General features: G+C 42.2%; 1 protein-coding gene across 6 annotated transcripts in view; it reads right to left on the bottom strand.

Moving 5' to 3' along the window:
* Nucleotides 1-21361, bottom strand: part of rerea (arginine-glutamic acid dipeptide (RE) repeats a) — a 554684-nt gene that overhangs the window by 41537 nt on the left and 491786 nt on the right. For 4 of the 6 annotated variants that reach the window (XM_078238699.1, XM_078238702.1, XM_078238701.1 and 1 more), the window contains 4 exons: nucleotides 6415-6574; nucleotides 2934-3026; nucleotides 1277-1476; nucleotides 219-380 (listed from right to left, as the gene is read on the bottom strand). In XM_078238699.1, the coding sequence (XP_078094825.1) occupies nucleotides 219-380; nucleotides 1277-1476; nucleotides 2934-3026; nucleotides 6415-6574 (615 nt within the window). The remainder of the gene's footprint in view (nucleotides 1-218; nucleotides 381-1276; nucleotides 1477-2933; nucleotides 3027-6414; nucleotides 6575-21361) is intronic. The other 2 variants (XM_078238703.1, XM_078238705.1) reach the window with 1 other exon arrangement.

The following is a 21361-nucleotide window of genomic DNA, read 5'->3' as shown; positions in this document are numbered from 1 at the left end:
ATAAATTCCAGTCTCATTTTGAATTTTAGTAGGATTTGTTTGAAAAAATGTGGCCTGTACAACGAGTCAGGATATTTTCTGATGTTTCTTAGAATATGGAATGGCGCCGATTCTAAAACCTGCCTCTCTCTCTCTATGCCTCAAAACGGGTCCCTTCTCAGTAGCTATGACAATGTAGTATGTAATTGCTTTCACTACGAAGATTGTCGGAACATTACCTTGCTGGACTTTTTCATAGAGTCTGCTTTGCTATCATTACTGGAAGTGCTGGCAGCACTGGGAGAGTTACGGCCGCTGGACCTGATGTCTTCATTGATAGGTGAGGTTCTACCGTCAGGGCTGGCTGTCTGCTTTTTACGACCACTGCGCAGTGAAGACATCTAATTGACAATAAAATTATTATTAGACCCACATGGATTGGGGTGATTAATAATTCATAAGCGCTTTTATAACAGTGCTAGCTCCCAATTAATACTTTCTAGTTAATTACTGGTCAATGTTGGCGGCTGAGATTCCATTTGTAATCCTTCTGCTCCTTTTGATAAGAAAAACTGTATACTAAATTTTGAAGGTGCAGGCTTCCTTTCTGCGTGCAAAAAGGAATGACACGATTACTTTGATGAGACCAGCTCCTGTAACCTGAACACTTTGCCTAATCCTACAGTAACTGCCATTATCACTCATCTCTTTTTGCCTGATTCACTACTTTAAAAAAAAACAAATGAGCAAAAGGTACCAGGTACCTTTGACAGGAATGCTGTGTAGATTAGAATCAAAGTGTTTTTAAAAATCCAGCATATTGCTGTATGTTCTTCAAGTTTCCAGCTTTTTAAAAAAAAAACCACCTGTGACTCGGACAATAAGTTTCCTGTTGGAAAATTGAACTTGACTTCTATTATTTGATTAGCCTTCTCTCAATGTTCACACTACACTGAATGACAATGGTTTTCCTATAAATTTTAAATACAGAAGACTCAACAAAGAACATGTTATTTATGCTACATAGATAACAGAACAACATTAAATCATAATCGCTTGGTGTCATCCAGGCTGCGCGATCTAAATGTGTTTCTTTTATGAGAGAGGATGCATGTAGTTACATTCCAAGCTGCATCACAGGACTAAGTTTGAGAGGGCAGCAAATTAGAATACAAGTTGGTGCTAAAATGCATTGGAGGATTTCAAAAGAATATTGCCAAATTACTCACCGCATCAGCATCTCATTGATTTTGCATAAATTTATAAAGGCAAAAAAGAAAGAAATAATGACTCATACCGAGCCCCGACTCCTTCTGGTCCTCATGCTATGTTTCCCACTGAGCCCATCTTCTTCTTCTTTGACTGGCTTAAACATAAATGGTGGTGGATCCACGGGTTTGTCGATAGGTGGTAACTCTGCGTACTTCTTGAAGTGAATCCGACACTCTGTGCACAGTAATATGTTGTCTCTTCCTCCGTGGTGCCAGTCTTTGGATGCTGGTTTAAAAATAAAACAATATATTTTTTTCTGTACTACCAATCTAAAGAATACGGGTTTACATTTCTGGACATTCCCCACTGCAATGACCCAATTTGGTTATGCATTATTGAATAATTACATGAAGAATGGTAGGAAAGCTGCACAAATAAGATTAATTCTGATTGTAGCTCAGCAATGGAGTGCACAGAAGGCAATGTGCAGGACCATGCAACGGCACGGTGGCACAGTGCTTAGCATTGCTGCCTCTCAGCGCCAGGGTCCCGGGTTCAATTCTGGCCTAGGATGGGTGCATGTGTGGAGTTTGCATGTTCTCCCCATGTCTGCATGAGTTTTCTCCGGGTGCTCCGGTTTCCTCCCACGCTCCAAAGATCTGCAGGTCAGGTGGATTGGCCATGCTAAATTGACCCTTAGTGTCCCAAGGTGTAGGTCAGACGGATTAGCCATGGTAAATGTACAGGGTGAACACAGTAAGAGTTTTAACAACACCAGATTAAAGTCCAACAGGAAATGTACGGGGTTACAGGGATAGGGCGGGGCTCCTTATCCTAGTGTTGTTGTTCTGGGGTAGCACGAAGTTGAGGCCAGTCAGAGAGGAAGGAAAATCAAGGGGAGTGTTTTGCCTCTAGTATTTTACACCTTACTGGTTAAATGGAGTACAATAGCACAAATCATCTTTATATCTTCTTAATGCAGAGACAGTAAAGAGTGGGGAGAAAGTTAAGACTCCCCCCCCCCCCGCCATCCCAAATCTAAATTTATTGCTGTTGGTTTTCCTTTCCATTACATAATCCTATGGAAGTTTATGAATGCAGGGCTTGGTCACAGTTTGAAAACAGAATTTCACCTCCGGAATGGAATTACAGAAGGCAGTGCCTACTAACCCACTGATTACCCTCTATTTCTATCTTTGCATTTCCAAAAGAAAATGTGCTCTGCTGCCTATGTTACAGTACAAACATTAAGCAGCTGCTACCTGAGGTGGTATTATCATAGTGTACTTTCTCCACAATACTGGTAACAGGAGGACAAGCTGAGGTTGCCACTAAGTAGTGTGGCGTAACTGGGGAGAGGAAGAGAAAAGGATTGGCGGTGATTTGCTTCTGAGTAAGCAAATTGCGCCTTGAATGAGATACTTTTGCACAGGTTCTCCTTCTTTTACATCATGTGGAGTCGCCGGCGTTGGACTCGGGGTAGGCACAGTAAGTAGTCTCACAACACCAGGTTAAAGTCCAACAGGTTTATTTGGTAGCACAAGCTTTCGGAGCAATGCCCCTTCATCAGGTGAGTCCAGTAAATACATGTTTATTTAAAAACCTAGAGGCAACCTTTGGCCAGCACCCAGAAATATTTAATTGTACATATATATATATATAGTCACTTAAAAAAAAAAGTAGTAACTGGGCAAAGTGCCTTCTGTTACTTCTCATAGCCTGAATAATTAAAAAGTACATACTGGTGGTGAAACAATGGCGACAGGCGTATCCCTTCAGCTCCTGTTCACTATCTTCACTGTCAAAGTCATCTTCACTGGCTGAGCTGAGATCCACTGTGGAAAAAAATTCTAAAAATGAACCCTTCTCCAAACAGCTTGTGGTAAATGGCTGCAGACAATACATTTCATTATTGGGTTTATATTAAGGAGTATTTGGACTTTACAAAGACAGTGAAGGCACGTAGCCAGTATTTTGAGTGGTGTTAAAAAAAAACAGTATGAAACTAGGGTGCAAGATCTTTACAAGAATGGTTTCAGGGAAGAGAAACCTCAGTTTTGAGGACAGATCGGTGAGGTTGGGACCGTTCCCCTTGGAGAGAAGGCGGCCAAGAGGAGGTTTGATAAGAGAGCGACATTCAAAATCATGAGGGGGCTGGACAGAGTAGATAATGTAGGAATTTTAACTGTTAATATAAATTCTACAGTATTTTTCCACAAAATAAACAGCAGTGTATTGCTTTCCCTCCACTCGGGCCTTCTCAATTTGGAATATTTTTATATATCGTTTCATGGCGGGCTCCCAGATGGGAGAAAATTTGGAAAAAGAACTACGGGAAATGAAAACCACACACAATGATGTCATTCTATAATGGAATGTCTAGTTTTATATCAAGAGTCAATTAATGCAGTGGAAATTGCTTTGCATGATTCTTTTCAAAAGGAAATGTCTTTTCTTGTGCAGCCAGCTCATGGCCACTTAATAGTCTCCAAAGCACAGACCCTTGAGCTGACCATTTCACTCTTTAATGCTCGTAACTATTTTGCATTAGTGGAGGAGTCAAAAGATCTGCCAACTGTGAGCAGAACAGATCTTGGAACAGTTCTTTAGTGTCCTATAAACAAACTGAAAATTGTCATTGTGAACAAACAGCATTAAAAAAATCTAACTGATGCAGGACGCACTCCGCAACAACTCTGACTTCAACAACCACCCGCTTTCCCTGTGAAGCCTATAATGAGTAAGGAATGTGATGGGAACATCGCCTCCAAGTTCCTTGCTAAGTCACACATCACCCGGACTTGTACACAAACCGCTGTTCTTCCATTATCACTGGGTTGATGTTTTGGAATGCCCTAACCAGCATCTTGGTGGGAGCACCATTACAAAAGGACTGCAAAGGTTCAGGATGGCCTACCAGCATCTTTCAGGGAAACTTGATTGGCAAATGCGGCATTGTCAGGATTCAACAACAAATGAAGGAAAGCTAGAAATCCGCCAAATAGGAATTCTAGCTTTAAAAATAATTACCAGGAATATGTTTAAATAAAAATTCAACTTTTTATTTGTTACACAGCTGGCTTCATTTTTTAAGTCTGTGCTCCTCACTAACTTTCACTTTAAAAGTATAAATTAGCATGCCTCTTTTCTCACTTATACTGCTGCTTAATTAGGATTTACGCACTGCATTTAATGGTGTTACAATAATAAATGCAATGTCAACATTCCAGTTCTCAATCGCTTGGTCCCTACTTACCCACTTGGTGCAAATTTCACCAAAACTGATCCACTTTCCAAGGTGGTGGCCTTGCTATATGGTGAGATGTCACATCAATTTCATTGTAAAGCAACAAGCCATCACAATGCTGCAGGAATTATCAAGTTTGAGGGACTAAGAGCTCACACGGTATAACATACACATAGGGGACGGCACGGTGACACATTGGTGAGCACTGCTGCCTCACAGCGGCAGGGACCCAGGTTTAATTCTGGCCTCGGGTCATTGTCTGTGTGGAGCTTGCACATTCTCCCCATGTCTGTGTGGGTTTCCTCCCGGTGCTCCTGTTTCCTCCCACAGTCCAAAGATGTGTGGGTTAGATTGGTTGGCCATGCTAATTTGCCCCTTAATATCAAGGGGACTAGTAGGTTAAATGCATAGGGTTATGGGGATCAGGGCCTGGATGGGATTGTGGTTGGTGCAGACTTGATGGGCTGAATGGCCCCCTTCTGCACTGTAGTATTCTATGATTCTCGGGAAATAATTAAAACACCTTTTGGTTTACAGACAGGAAGAATTAGTGCTCTTTAAATTAACTCTCCTCCTGTCCGTAACACAAGCTTTTACAGCATTTTGCACAATGTTGCCAGTGTACTGCTCACCAGCCAGCAAGAATATAGTGGCTACAGAAGCACTCTAGCTCCTCTGGAAAGTACAGCATCGACATGCATGCACAATATTTATAACAGTGTGAATATGCCCACATTTACATGGTAGTGTTGAGTTGCAAAGAAAACTAGAGCACGAAGTGTGTCACCAGTATAACCCGGTTGGTCTAAAGAAAGTACCCAAAAGAATAGTGTTCTCCTAAATGGGGCAGAAGGAGAGGCACCATCCTCTGTTTTATCTTAAGCCATTTCCCACAAATTTCTAAACGCAAATTTGGCAAAGGGACACTTTAAAATGCTTTCTTACATTTTCCAGTATTTACTGTCCCAATGACTAGGTGTCAACAATATTTAACTAAGGCCATAAAGGAGTTATTAATGTGCTTTTAGAACTGAGTGCAATGGCTTAAAATGTTTGTGGTGACTGTGACCACTTCTGTGGTTCTAAACACTACATAAACCAACAAGTGCAGAACAAATGCATTTGTCACTTGCAGTATAATTAGCATTATTAAAATTCACTGACAGAAAATGGAAGCTGATCTGTATGTTTAATTTAATATGTATTCATATTTGTAACACAGATCCAGCTTTTGTGTCAATGAACACAGAGAATCTCAAATTAATTTCTAGAATTTGAAACACAAATATTTAGGTAGGTTTCGTACTAATGAATATTCTGATGCAAGAACTTAATGGGTCAACTCATAGCTAGCTATTGCGAAATGAAACAACTGCTGTGGTGTAAGTTCCAGCCACTGAATTGCTTGAAACTTAAAAGATTTTCTATTTTAAAGTCTAGGTTAAGTGGCGGCACAGTGGTTAGCACTGCTGCCTCACAGCACCAGGGACCCGAGCTTGATTCCAGCCTTGGCTGGCTGTCGCGTGGAGTTTGCACGTTCTCCCAGTGTCTGCGTGGGTTTCCTCCGGGTGCTCTGGTTTCCTCACAGTCCAGAGGCGTGCAGGTTAGGTTGACTGGCCATGCTAAATTTCCCCTTGGTGTCCAAAGATGTGTAGGTTAGGGGGATTAGCTGGGGAAATGCATGGGGTTATGGGGATAAAGCAGAGAGTGGGCCTGGGTAAGATGCCATGTTGGCGCAGACTCGATGGGCCAAATGGCCTCCTTCTGCACTGTAGTGATTCTATCATTACTTTTAGCCATAATTTTCTTTCCCAGCTCATAGTTGTCTAAATTCAGAAACTACTCTGCTAATTAGAAATCAGTTTAAAACAACTGGTTGGAACGGTTTGGATAATTAGCTAATTATATAAATTGTTTAGTCCCTCATGCATTCTCTCTTCAAAACTCGAACAACAATCACTGTGACCAGAACTTACAGAATTCACCAGATGGTGGTCGAGATGGATTCACTGGGGTTGTTGCAGTACGTGTTTTAATTCTTCTAAATACTGCCTGTCTGCGATGTCTACGATGAGCACGAGAGCTGGCCGCTTCAGGAGTCTTTTTCCAATAGTAATAAAAAGTCACCAGCTCACCCTGTGGCAAAAAAAATAGTGGTCCATAACATCATCTGTACCATTCTAGAACCAAACCTTTTGACATCCTGCAACCATTACTACTAATGGATACAAATGAAAAGCCTGCTATAACTTTCATTTTGCAAAACCTAATTTCTGCAAAAGCTCATAAAGTGCTCACTGCAGTATACAAGTGAGTGATTATCAGATGGATTATCAGGTGGTTAGGGTGCATTGGCCGCGCTAAATTTTCCCTCCATGTACCCGAACAGACGCCAGAATGTGGCGACTAGGGGATTTTCACAGTAACTTCATTACAGTGTTAATGTAAGCCTACTTGTGACACTAATAAATAAACTTTTACTTTAACTTTAGAAATTTAACTGGCAATTATTTTTTGTTGATAATTATTTAGGAACACACATTGAAAATCCCCATTCCGTGATCATTAATAATCTCTACTGGAAAGTGAACTCATGGATCTTGGTTGAAGTTCTATTGGTTTCCACTGTGACTTTCTTATCCCCAAACAAACAGTCTGTTGAACCTCAAGGTTGGCCACATTCCCAAACACACCTTCAGCAAAGCAAGTTGATTAAAATTAGGTGCAAAAAAATATCTACACCCTAAACAACCACACCTCTGCATTTCTATCATTTAATGTTGTATGTTCAGCAACCAGAAATACTCCATAGAAAACTCTCCGTAATCAGGAAAGCTTTTCCAGTATTATGTGGTTTAAGAGCGTAATGCTCAAAAATGCTAAGTTATCCTCAGGCACTGAAGATTAAGTATTTTGTGCTTCAATTTCCTTTGGACAGCTAGAATTAGATGGAAAATAAAGTGCAGGTTGTGAACTGAGTTCCAGAATGAATGTTTCAATGAATCTCTTCTGTGATTTAACTCCTGCCATTTTTGCTTTAGCACGATCACCTTCAGGGTAACGCTGGCCTTTTTCACAATCTGCCATGACCTGGGTCCAGAAATACAAATTCTGTATCTCTAACCCATAAAATTACAATGAAATCGGAGGTGCTTGAGGGTTTTAACCGAGTCCAAAGATGTGCAGGTTAGGTTGATTGGCTAATTGCCCCTTAGTGTCAGGGGGATTAGCAGGGTAAATATGTGGGATTATGGGGACTTGGGCTAGAGTGGGATTGTTGTCCGTGCAGGCTGAATGGGCCGAATGGCCTCCTTCTGCACTTTAGTGATTCTATGAGATCCCCTTCACATACTGCTGGTCTGGAAACTAGAGATCCAGAGAAACTGAGTTGCATGCTCGGCCCAGTTTATACTAAATTTGGGAATGGGGACCTGGGGTAAGGATTCCAATGATCACACCTAAGGGGCGTAATACTTGTTTCAGGTAGGCACCCTGGGCGCTTAGAAGTCACTGGCTGCTAAATTAGACACTCATGGAACAGATCGGATATGGAAACTGATCTTTCCAGTGCTAACATTTTATCCAAAAACAAGAACGCTGCAGTTCAGTTCTCTGTCCCAGGAGCTTCACAAAATAGGGGAGTGGGTGTTTGCAGGAATGGTGATGCTCATTCCCTTTTCATCTGTTTCTCCTCCTCCAAAGTCATGAGTAAGAAATTTGTCTCGAATACCAACTCAAAACAGATGTTAACTCCTGACTTTGGGTGACTGTGTGCGGAATTTGCACGCTCTCCCCATGTTTGCATGGGTTTTCTCTGGGTGCTCCAGTTTCCTTCCACAGTCTAAAGATTATGCAGTTTAGGTGAATTGGCCATGCTAATTTGCCCCTTGGCGTCCAAAGATGTGTAGATTAGGGTGTTTGGCCAATGCTAAATTGCCCTTTAGTGTCCAAAGATGTATAGGTTAGATGGACTAGCCATGGTAAAAGCATGGGGCTACAGAGATAGGGCAGGGCTGATGGGCCTTGATAAGATGCTCTTTGAGAGTCGGTGCAGACTCATGGGGCGAATTGCCTCCTCCTGCACTGTAGCGATTCTTTGGCATAATTTTAATTACTCCAAAAACTTTCCACATTAAACATTCACACTGTACTAATTGTGACTAGCTTTTGATTTTAAAAAACCCTCAATAAATGGAAATATCTTTGTTACCCTCCTATAAATTCCAACTAAGCTGATTTGGTGGTAAACTGACATGTAATCCCAGCACCTTTTGTGCAGGGAATAAGAGAACAAAGCAGGCAGAAGAAAAGATAGAAACTGGATTTGAAAATCCAGTCCAGATTTCATGAACTGTCCTGCTTTGCATCACTGTTCAGGGATTAAGAGTCCATGTAGGTTGAAGTGCAGTGAATCAAACGGATTAGGAACCACACACTGGTAAATGTATGGGCGGCAGTGATCATGCATAAACAAAAGAACATGCCGGTCTGACTGCAAAAAGGAACAAATGGGAGCAAAATGGTTCCTAGTTTCAACGTGTATATAGTCAATTGAATGTAAATCAAAACATGCTCCGAGTCTACAGTGACTAAAGCTACTGTGAAAATCAATACTCTGAAGCAAATCACTGATCAAAGATCCTTTCTTCAGAGGTAAACCAAGCAAATTATCTGCGTGCAAACTAAGCAGCATAAATGTTATTGGCAAGAGCAGCTTGTAACGATTACCAAGTTTCCAATGCTTCAGCAGCACAGCACATCATTTCCCCTATTGTCAACTTGGTTTCCTCTCCTGCGTCCTGTGTTCTGATTAACTTCCGCTCACTTGTTACAACATGTGCGCAACAACAGCTATTATTAACAGAATAAAACCTTATGTGAAAACACCTATTTGCTCACCACCCAATCCATATCAGCTCCATGAGATGTTCAAGGCGCGGTACAAGCACCAGTTGTGTGTTTTGTACAGTGCCGGGTTTTTATTGCCGTGGATCAACAAAGGCTTAACGCCACGCAGGGGCCCACACAATTTACAACCAAACGCAGGCACAAATTATACACGCATCATACCCCACTGCAAAAAAATACAGGACCAACATAAAGTGACATTAATCCAAAGAAAACTAATGTGCACCACCGGAACTGCTTTTGCATTTATAGCCTTAATTGGAGACAGTGATGTTGTCCTGAGGTTCTGGCACCGAGCTCAGTCAGCTCATTTTTAAAAATCTGAATTTGTTTTCAGGTTACAGCAGTACATAGCATACGTCATGCACTTTGCCTTAATGATGTGCATTATATACAAAACAGCTGTACAGTTGCGGATGTAGTGCAGACAATGGTGACTGCTTCTGCAGCTAACTATTGCAATTTGCTGAGTGCTAGCGGTGATGCTAATGTTGGCTGCAGGAAGGCATCCTTGTGTGAAATGGTTAGCTTTTTCTCAACCCCTTGCGGCTCTCTCCCACCACCAGCAACCCCATCTCCTTGCCTCACCACGAGTCCTTGTGCTTTTTTGTTTGTACTTATTTAAGGAGTGTTGATGTTGCGGTTATTGGTTGTTGGCAACAGCCCAGGGATAGAGGCGAAATCTGGAAAAAGCCTCAGCTGGTTTTCACATGGTAAACACACAATCCTCCCCGACCCCCAGCCTCCGACCCACCGCAGACTGGATTATTTTTCACAACACCCCAAAATTTATAGCACCAGCGGGCTGTAACAAGAAAAACTGCAAGAGCTTTTCCTATATGGGAATTTCTCACGGTCAATATGAGCCAGTATATTTAGAACATACTGTGAAAAGGACACTGGCCTACACATTTACTTCAGATCCCTATTGGGACTTCAAGGCTCCATGAGCATAAGCAGGAGGGGCTAAGGTCTTTGGCTCAATAGTTTTATTTTAATCTGAGCCTGGACATCAATTACAATGCTCTCACTTTTGTGTCAGATGCCGTCAACAAACGGTGCAAACTAGAGGGATCAAACTTAGGGTCTTTAGCGGTTTATATTCACAGTGTAGTTCTCATCGAGGAACGCAGGAACATCAATAGCCCACTCTTGCCCATTCCACCATTCAATTAGATAATTACTAATATGTACCTTCACTTCATCTACCTACTTGGTTTCTGTAACTGTAAATAATCCAACTTCAAATGATTAAAATGAGCAAAATACTGCAGATGCTGGAATATGAAACAAGAACAGAGGCAGCTGGAAAACCTCTGCCAGCACCTGGCAGAAGCTCTGATGAAGGGTCCATGAGCCAACGCTTCTGTCCTGATAGACCTGCCGAGATTTTCCAGCCTTCCCTGTTCTTAAAATCTATCAATTTGAGTTCTGAAATTTTCAATGCCGTCATTGCGTTTCCTGGGTTAGGGGAAGGGAAGGGTTCCAGATTTTCATTACCCTGTGTGAAGATGCGCTTTCTGGGCCAGCATAGTGGCAAGCACTGCTGCCTCACAGGGCCAGGGACCCAGGTTCAATTCCCGGCTTGGGTCACTGTCTGTGCGGAGCCTGCACCTTCTCCCCGTGTCTGCGTGGGTTTCCTCCAGGTGCTCCGGTTTCCTCCCACAGTCCAAAAGATGTGCTGCTTAGGTGCATTGGCCATGCTAAATTCTCCCTCGGTGTACCCGAATAGGCGCCGGTGTGGCGACTAGGGGTTTTCAGTGTTAATGTAAGCTTACTTGTGACTAATAAACAAACTTTACTTTAGTGCTCCTAGCTCTAATCTTAAAATTGTGCCCCCTTGTTCTGGACACTCCCCTTGAGGAAATAATTGCCATTAACTCTTTTAGTCATCTTCACCTCCTCAATTAGATCACTCCTTAATCTGGAGACACTCGAGAAACCAATTTCCCTTTTATTCTGTGAATCACAAAAATATTCCTGTATTGATGGTAATGTTTCAGTAACCAAGGTCAAAACATTATGGAATGGGGGTGGGCAGAGTGCCTGATATTAATGCCAGGTTAAATAAAGTCCAACAGGGTTTATTTGGAATCACGAGCTTTCGAAGTGCTGCTCCTTCATCAGATGAGTGGCTCTCCTGAAGAAGGAGCAGTGCTCCGAAAGCTCGTGATTCCAAATAAACCTGTTTGACTTTAAACCTGGTGTTGAGAGACTTCTTACTGTGCCCACCCCAGTCCAACGCTGGCATCTCCACATCCTGATTTTAATGAACTGGCAGCATCAGTGTTTTGAACATCAAGTCAGCTTTAAGTGACTTGGAAGCCAATATAATGGTCAAAAATTAAGATGAATTCAAGAAATGTTTACTTTGGTTATAGCCAAACTGTTCCAGTACAGCTCTAGTATATGTTGAATTTGCAAGATAGTTTCCTCCAAGCTAAAGAAGGAAAGGCAGTTGCAAGACCAATACCTGACTTTAAAGTAAAATCAGTAAGAAGTCTCACAACACCAGGTTGAAGTCCAACAGGTGTATTTGGTAGCAAAAGCCACTAGTTTTCGGAGCACTGCCCCTTGCAGCACTGGACATGGAAGAAAACTATTGTCAGGTACAAATGTAATTACAGTTCAAAGATTGGATATAATTTAGTAGTTTTAAACATAGGAGTGCATCACAGGGTTTTTCACAATTGGGAATCAGATGCAAGCAGGGGCAGAAGGGAATGTGGTCAAATGTGTTGTCTAAGAAGTGAAAACAGAGAATGTTGCAAATACTCAGCAAGTCTGGCAGTGTCAATGGAGCAAGAAACAAGGTTAACGTTTCAGGTTGGTCACGGATTTGCTGAGTATTCCCAGCATTTTAGATTTATTTCCACTTTGCAGAATCCATAGTATTTGGCCTTTAAATTGTTGAACAGGTAGGTTTTAAGGAGAACTTTGAAGATGGGGGAAAGAGTGCGTCAAGACAGAGTGGTGCAGGGAGGGAGTTCCAAGTGAGAGTAAAAGCTGACCGATGGCCCGGCAATCAATCAATGATGTGGGGGGTGGGGGAGAAGGGACATTGTGTGGACCAGCAATGAACAAGGAAGCTCAAGTTGAAAAGAACTGAAGAGGAGGATGACAGGTGAGAAGGATGGAACGCAGCGTTTTTGGGCGATACAGAGTGGAGCAGTTGAGGGAAACACTGGAAAAGTTGAGACTGGCGTTGACAAGGATGTTAATAATGGAGGCGGAAGGTTGGGTTGCATGAGTTGAAGGTGTTAAGAAATCAGTCCTTCTGATGGTGTGCATGTGGGGTTTGAAAGTCAGCCGAGGAGTCCTGAGAGGGAGATGGAATCTGGGGCAGGATTCTGATGGGGTTAAACAGAATAACTTCATTATTGCCAATGATAAGTTATAAAGTATTCTGGTTCTTTCATGACTCAGCATGCGAATTTCTGGCAACAATCTAGGTTAACCAAGTGCAGTAACGGTGCCGTAAAACCGTACCAGCATAGATGTCCGTTTTACTGATTTTTTTGCCATGACTATTTGGAAGGGACAAAGCTGGATCCTTAGCGTCTGCTTTGCAAGTACAAGAGAGGAAGTCATCGCAACTGGTGCATTGGCAAATCTGTGAAGGGTTGGATTGAACCAGTGAGAGAGCAGACCCATGGAGATGGGCCATATGGTAGAAGTGGCAATGGCAGATAGAGGCTGGATTGAAGGGATTCCAACAGGAAATGGAGAAAAGAGGTGAGCACACAATTGTGTTTTCAGAACCGTACTAAGGAAATGGAGGCTGGCAAGGGGGCAATGATCACAAACTGCAGCAAAGTTCGCGATAGGCTTTTCAAGCATCGGAGTGATAATAGCCGCCTTGAAGTAAGGGAAACAATCACCGAGTCGTCGTCGTTATTGGTGAGACTTGTGAACATCAGGCTGAGGGAAAGTAGCAAATTGCGAGAGATCTTTTAGAACAAACTTGAATTAGCACTTTGGAATGTTAAATTCATTTAAAAATAAAAAAATAATCTTTATTCATACTGGGCAAGGCTGTTTTTACAGGATTAGTTTTGCTAATTAGGTTCGTCTGACATTCTACTAGCGCAGGCCTTTTATCACACAAGCTATGACTGTAAGTCTGCCTACAGTAAATATTTTTCTATTTATCTGCCCCTCATTAAATCCACAATCCCATCGTTCCTGCAGAACATCAACCTGACATCTGTCAGGGTCACCCTATAAAATATACATAGGCAATGCTATATTTAATGACAGTAGCTAGGAAGGATGAAAGATCGACTATAGATGCAGTTGAAATGGTTTAACAGGATCATCAGTTTTGTCTCTGAATCTCCTAAGGTGATAACTAAATGACATTAGCTACAGGAAAAATCTTTTTGCAAAATACAGAAGAGGTTTGCCTGGAAATAGCAGGGAAAAAAAGCTATTTCTCTAAGGAGATACATAAAGGCTGTCAGAAAAAATACAAAATCCCCTTTCTAATGCCTTATTTTTTTTACTCTTCAAAGGGCTAAAGAGTTATATTGTTCTCCATCAAAAGCAACATCAAATGAAAGATAAAAAAAATCATTTTATGCCTTTACGTGGGCTGATATCTTTATTTTGAAAGACTCGTATCAACAGTACATTTCCTACACTTCCCGCTGCCTCGGAAAAGCAGCCAGCATAATCAAGGACCCCATGCACCCCGGACATTCTCTCTTCCACCAGGAAAAAGATACAAAAGTCCGAGATCACGTACCAACCGACTCAAGAACAGCTTCTCCCCTGTTGCTATCAGATTTTTGACTGGGCCTACCATATATCAAGTTGATCTTTCTCTACACCCTAGCTATGACTGTAGCACTACATTCTGCACCCTTTCTTTTCCTTCTCCATGAACGGAATGCTTTGTCCGTATAGTGCGCCAAGAAACAATACTTTTCACTGTATAAAAGCAAATTACTGTGGATGCTGGAATCTCAAACCAAAGGAGAAAATGCTGGAAAATCTCAGCAGGTCTGGCAGCATCTGTAAGGAGAGAAAAGAGCTGACGTTTCGAGTCCAGATGACCCTTTGTCAAAGCTAAAAGGCACAGAAAGTGGGAGATATTAATACTGCAGGGTGAGAGAATGAAAGATGAGTCATAGGCACAAAAACAAGGGGAAAGGCTGCTAATGGCAGTCCATAGAGAGAATAGAAGGTGTGTGAATGGCCTAATGGCAGAGAAGTTGAAATCAGAGGGTACGCTGTGACAGATGAAGATGCGGCGAGGGGGGGGTGGGGGTTGAGAAGAGGGAAAATACTTTTCACTGTACACTAATACGTGTGACAATAATAACTCAAACCATAAGTAAACCAAATTCTAGTAAGGTTGCTTAAAACACAGTAGACACTGAAGCAGCCAATCTATACGATATATGAAGAATTTTTATCCAGTTGTGTCCATTTTGCTACAGCTGAACACTGCAAGGACAGAGATTCCAAAGTGTTTCAATGGTACAGTACAGGAGTTTGCAGAGGGGGGAATTGCATTGTCAGTTGAAGGCAGGTTACTGGAGGGAAAACCGAGATAGAGAAGCATTTTTGAATTAATGATTGAAATTGCCATTAAAATTCTTTCATCTTTTATATCCATTTTTTAAAAAAAAAAACAGCATTTGAACTTCCAGAATACAATGATCTCAATTTGCTTCTGTGGCAATGGCACCTAAAAAAAAATTTCTCACTTGGACTCATGAAACATAAAGTACCGAGACACAAGTTTTTTCAGCCACAATTCTGAATTTCTAAGCTGAGCTATCTGGTAAATGTACGCTTGGCAGAGACGAGGTGCTTCGCCAGGAGAGAGGAATAAAGAAGAACTTGACCTCTCTGCAAACTGCTGGTTCAATACCACCACAGGTCGTCATTCACACACTCATCCTTTTCAGCTACAAGGAAAAGAGGGGGAATCTTAGAATAAAACTGCAACACGCCTGTGTGTACGTGTGCACGCGTGTGGCATGAATGAAACAGCATGTATGCTTCACAGAGAAACAGCTCAATTTACATGGCTGAAAAACTGAATCTGTGTGAAGATTCCTCATTCCTCCAATTTTAAAACTTCAAACCTTGTCCATAGAATGCAGCATTCCTGTTTGTGACAGCAAAAATTCAAACTGCTCCAAGGCCTACACAAACGCTGCTCGAGTTAGCCACAAAGGCATTTGCACAAATAAATATCTTAGGTTCACGCACTCAGATCTTTCCCACTTCCCCCCCAGTAGAAGAATTTCAGAGGTTTGATTTTTTTTGTCGGCACGTTGTTAGAGCTGAAACTAACATGACATAGCACAGTAGAGTAACATACCCCATCACAAACATGCAGTGTAACCAGCGTGTAATAGAAATTTTCACGCAGTTTTGGGCTTCCGCATTTGGCTTTCTTGTTGCATTATGCTTATGGTATTGGTTTCATATTGACTCCAGACTCCACAAATATGCCTCTTCAACGGTGAGTCTAGTAATGTTGATTGCTCAGATTACTAACTGGAGCAAGTAGTGGGGAAATCTCATTGAGGTTTTTACGACACCTCAAGTACAATGTTTGACATATGTGTTCAGATTAAGATAAAAATGTAATGCCTTTATGGAATACCCTTCATAAGTGCACACTTTTAATTGGGTATCTGACCAACATCATTGTGCATGTAGCATTTAAGTTTCAGTACCACATGCCATTAAGGGATCAAGGTCCTTCTCTCCAAGGAATACAATTCTTCGGCACAAATTATGAAGTACAGAAATAGTGCAAATGTATCAGCTGCTATTTTACTCCAACCAACACAAAGAAAAGTCAATACAAGACCACCTTACATGGGGCAAAGTGGTCTACTTTGGAACCATTCCTGCAAGATCAGATGGTATTGAGAATGTTGTACTGTACTTTGGGGAGTGCTTTTATTTAGAGAACAGTGAAATGTTGCTTGCAACAGTATAGATAATGGGTGTATTAAAATGTTTTGCTGTTGCTCGCTTCCATTACGCTCCCAGTTGCTAAGCAGTTAAGGACATAATTGGCAATTTCTTCCTAAACCAATGAAGCCATAATGGCTCCCTCCAATTTTACTGTGGAAATTAAACCAGATGCTGTCATAATGGACAGGATACAATTTAACTTCATGAGCAAATTGGTTTAATTTAATTTTGATCATTCCTGATCTATTATTTGACTGCAATTCTAACTTGACTTTACATTTCTGTTGATCCAACTGTTACTCATTGCTCTAACGTACATACATACATGGACAGATTGATATGTTTGCAATGCTAGTAAGAAAATATACCCATCTGAGACAAATTCAAAACTTGTGAATACTAAATTAGGCAGCATGTTATATTGTAGTAATGATAAAGACTATAGTTAGACCATAATGATGATATAATTGGTTTGTCATTTGAAGATTTTCAAACGTAACAAATGGTTGTACATTTTCCTGCCTTGTCGCCCAATGTGCCACCAAACCCGGCTGGTAAATCGGTGGTCAAATTATGAAAGTTCATTTTGTTTCTGATCAATTTTAATTTATTGGCATCACTTTTGAACAATTTGTGTCCTAAAAATGTCATCTTTCCTTCCCTACTACAGACAAAAAGCAGCAATGTAAAAGCACACCAACACTTCTCTCAATGGCCCCAATGATATATTTATGCAGTTATTATCTGCGTTCAAACCTTTGGTAGAACAGATGGTCTTTGTTTCCCTTCCAGACTTCTGATGAACCACACAAGGTTCAGTTTGAACTTTTGCCAATAGTTTGGTCTAAGCTTGTATCAGCAAACTGACTGGAGTCAATATTAAACCACCTTTAAGGCCAATGTATCATGTACCACACCTCAACAATTATTCACCTTTGTGAGGAGCCATTTACACAGTGTCGAAATCTCTCTCATTTAACTGGATGCGCATCACGTCCTCCAATCCTGTTATCTTTAAATTGTATAATATGAGTTTAGCTTGATGTTAGCCCAGGATTTGGAGATTATCCTAGTTTAGCATTTAGTGTGTAGCTCATGGATTTTCGCAATACTATCTGGTCTTAGTTACTTTCTTGACATTTTCTTTTCTGGTAGTTATCAGTTCCTACTTGGATATTCCTGCAGCATCTCATTCAAGTGGTCACTCTTCATACCAGAGTCCAGATAGAGTGTCCTGGCAGATTATTTCACCACAAGATGCATCACAGCAGATCCCCAGCTCAGACTGCAGTGGTCAACTGTACAGTTCCTACTGCCATCCTGGCTGAGACTAGCTAGAAGCCCATCTGGTTCACTCATGTCCTTTAGGGAAGGAAATCTGCCGTCCTTACCTGGTCTGGCCTACACGTGACTACAGATCCACCGCAACGTGATCGACACTTAAATGCCTTCTGAAATGACCGAGCAAGCTACTCCATTGTACCAAATTGCTACAGATAGCAGACGGACTGCAGTAGTTCGCCACTACCTTCTGAAGGGCAATTAAGGATGTGCAACAAATGCTGGCCTTCCCAGAGATGCCCACATCCCATGAAAGCATTTTTAAAACAGCTGAGATTAGAAACCAGGGTGATTAAATCTGGTTGGGCATATTCCTGGAGCTTTCATCACACAGAATCCCTACAGTGCAGAATTTAGCATGGCCAAGGGTTATGAGTCTGTGGAATTCCCTGCCCAGTGAAGCAGTTGAGGCTACCTCATTGAATGTTTTTAAGGCAAGGGTAGATAAATTTTTGAACAGTAAAGGAATTAAGGGTTATGGTGAACGGGCGGGTAAGTGGAGCTGAGTCCACGAAAAGATCAGCCATGGTCTCATTGAATGGCGGAGCAGGCTTGAGGAGCCAGGTGGCCGACTCCTGCTCCCAGTTCTTATGTTCAATCAACCTAACCCGCACATCTTTGGAGCGTGGACGGAAACCCACGCAGGCACGGGGAGGATGTGCAAACTCCACGGTGACCCGAAGCTGGAATTGAACCCGGGTCCCTGGCGCTGTGAGGCAGCAGGACTAACCATGTGCTACATGCCACGTGAAACTCACCACCCATTCCCCATCCCAGCCAGCTCCAAGTCCAATCTCCCCCTCCTCCACCAAAATCACTAGCCACCCAACCAATCTGAGGGGTGCCTGTCCATGCTAATTGGAAAGCAAATTGATTCTTCATTACCTGATTGGACAATCAAGCATCATCCAGTTAAGTAGCCATTGCCCACCAAACTAATAGCTTTATAACTAATATATGAAACTGCTCAAAGGAAATGAAAAGAACAAAGAACAATACAGCACAGGAACAGGCCCTTCGGCCCTCCAAACCTGCGCCGCTCATGTGCCCAACTAGACCATTCGTTTGTATCCCTCTATTCCCAGTCTGTTCATGTGGCTATCTAGATAAGTCTTAAACGATCCCAGCGTGTCCGCCTCAATCACCTTGCTTGGGAGTGCATTCCAGGCCCCCACCACCCTCTGTGTAAAATACGTCCCCCTGACATCTGTGTTGAACCTTGCCCCCCTCACCTTGAACCTGTGACCCCTTGTGTTCGTCACCTCCGACCTGGGAAAAAGCTTCCCACTGTTCACCCTATCTATGCCCTTCAGAATTTTATACACCTCTATTAGGTCGCCCCTCATCCTCCGTCTTTCCAGGAACAACATCCCCAGTTTACCCAATCTCTTCTCAGAGCTGAGACCCTCCATACCAGGCAACATCCTGGTAAACCTTTTCTGTACTCTCTCCAAAGCCTCCACGTCCTTCTGGTAGTGTGGCGACCAGAACTGGACGCAGTATTCCAAATGTGGCCTAACCAACGTTCTATACAGCCGCAACATCATATGCAACTTTTATATTCTATGCCTCGTCCAATAAAGGCAAGCATGCCATATGTCTTCTTCACCACCCTCTCCACCTGTGCTGCCACCTTTAAGGATCTGTGGACTTGTACACCCAGGTCCCTCGGTGCGTCTATACTCCTGATGGTTCTGCCATTTATTGTATAGCTCCCCCTTACATTAGATCTACCGAAATGCATCACTTCGCATTTATCTGGATTAAATTCCATCTGCCATTTCTCCGCCCAATGTTCCAGCCTATCTATATCCTGCTGTATTCTCTGACAATGTCCATCACTATCCGCAACTCCAGCAATCTTCACGTCGTCCGCAAACTTACTGATCACACCAGCAACATCTTCCTGCAAATCATTTATATATATATATATCACAAACAGCAGAGGTCCCAGTACAGAGCCCTGAGGAACGCCACTAGTCACAGACCTCCAACCGGAAACAGACCCCTCCACTGTTACCCTCTGTCTTCTATGGCTAAGCCAATTCTCCACCCATCGAGCTAGCTCATCCTTTATCCCGTGAGATTTAATTTTTTGCACCAGCCTGCCATGAGGGACCTTGTCAAACGCTTTACTAAAATCCATATAGACGACATCCACGGCCCTTCCCTCGTCAATCGTTTTTGTCACCTCTTCAAAAAACTCAACCAAATTTGTGAGGCATGACCTCCCTCGTACAAAACCATGCTGTCTATCGCTAATGAGATTATTCAGTTCTAAATGCATATATATCCTATCTCTAAGAATCTTCTCCAACAATTTTCCTACCACAGACGTCAAGCTCACCGTCCTATAATTACCCGGGTTATCCTTGCTACCCTTCTTAAATAACGGGGCCACATTTGCTATCCTCCAATCCTCTGGGACCTCACCTGTGTCCAGCGAAGAGACAAAGATTTCTGTTAGAGGCCCAGCAATTTCACCTCTTGCCTCCCTGAGGAGTCTAGAATAGATGCCATCTGGCCCTGGGGATTTGTCTGTCTTAATGTTTCCTAAAAAACCTAACACTTCCTCCCTTGTAATTGAGATTTTTTTTAACGGGTCAACACATCTCTCTGAGACAATACCAGTCAACATGTCCCTCTCCTTTGTGAATACTGATGCAAAGTATTCGTTTAGAATCTCACCTACTTCCTTTGGTTCTAAGCATAATTCCCTTCCTTTGTCCCCGAGAGGTCCGATTCTTTCCCTAACAACCCTCTTGTTCCTAACGTATGTATAAAATGCCTTAGGATTCTCCTTAATCTTGTCTGCCAAGGACATTTTGTGACCCCTTTTTGCCCTTCTAACTCCCTGTTTGAGTTCTTTTCTACTTTCTCTGTATTCCTCCAGTGCTCCATCTGTTTTTAGCTGCCTGGACCTCATGTATGCCTCTTTTTTCTTTTTGATTAGAAAATCAGTTTGTTATTGCCCTAGTGACTTTTCTACTGTGTAGCTTTAACTGGTAGTGTCTTGAGGTTAACCTATAATCCCTGGAAACTCCAGGACCATTCTTAAGATTTTGGGAACTGAACCTGATGGCCCCTCCTGTATAGCTCAGCTACAGCATGTATTTAACTAAGTAGAGGAGGCGATGGCCGAGTGGTATTATCGCTAGACGATGAATTCAGAAACTCAGCTCATGTTCTGGGGACCTGGGTTCGAAACCCGCGATGGCAGATGGTGGAATTTGAATTCTACAAAAGATAACTGGAATTAAGAATCTACTGATGACCATGAAACCGTTGTCAATTGTCGGAAAAACCCATCTGGTTCACTGATGTCCTTTAGGGAAGGGAATCTGCCGTCCTTACCTGGTCTGGCCTACATGTGACGCCAGGACCACAGCAATGTGGTTGACTCTCAACTGCCCTCCGAGGGCAACTAAGGATGGGCAATAAATGCCGGCCAGCCAGTGATGCCCATGTCCCATGAATGCATAAAAAGAAATTGAGCCACTGAAGCTGTTTTGGACTACATTTCTGTATTTATTCCGGTTCACATCAAGGCTGTAACTGTAATAGTGGATGTCCCAACATAATTTTTCATAATTCTTACAGCAAGTTCAGATGATTCTTTTCCTCAACAAAGCAAGTAACCAAAGGTTTCGTTCCTCTGCAAATGAGTTATGATCAGGAGCTGCCTTCCTAGACATCACGTGGTACACAGTAAACAGGATGTCTTAAAAG

The sequence above is a fragment of the Mustelus asterias genome, chromosome 22 (genome assembly GCF_964213995.1).
Source record: "Mustelus asterias chromosome 22, sMusAst1.hap1.1, whole genome shotgun sequence".
Classification (NCBI taxonomy): Eukaryota; Metazoa; Chordata; class Chondrichthyes; order Carcharhiniformes; family Triakidae; genus Mustelus; species Mustelus asterias.
The sequence above is the reverse complement of the archived record's forward strand: the minus strand, read 5'-3'. Positions and strand labels throughout refer to the sequence as shown.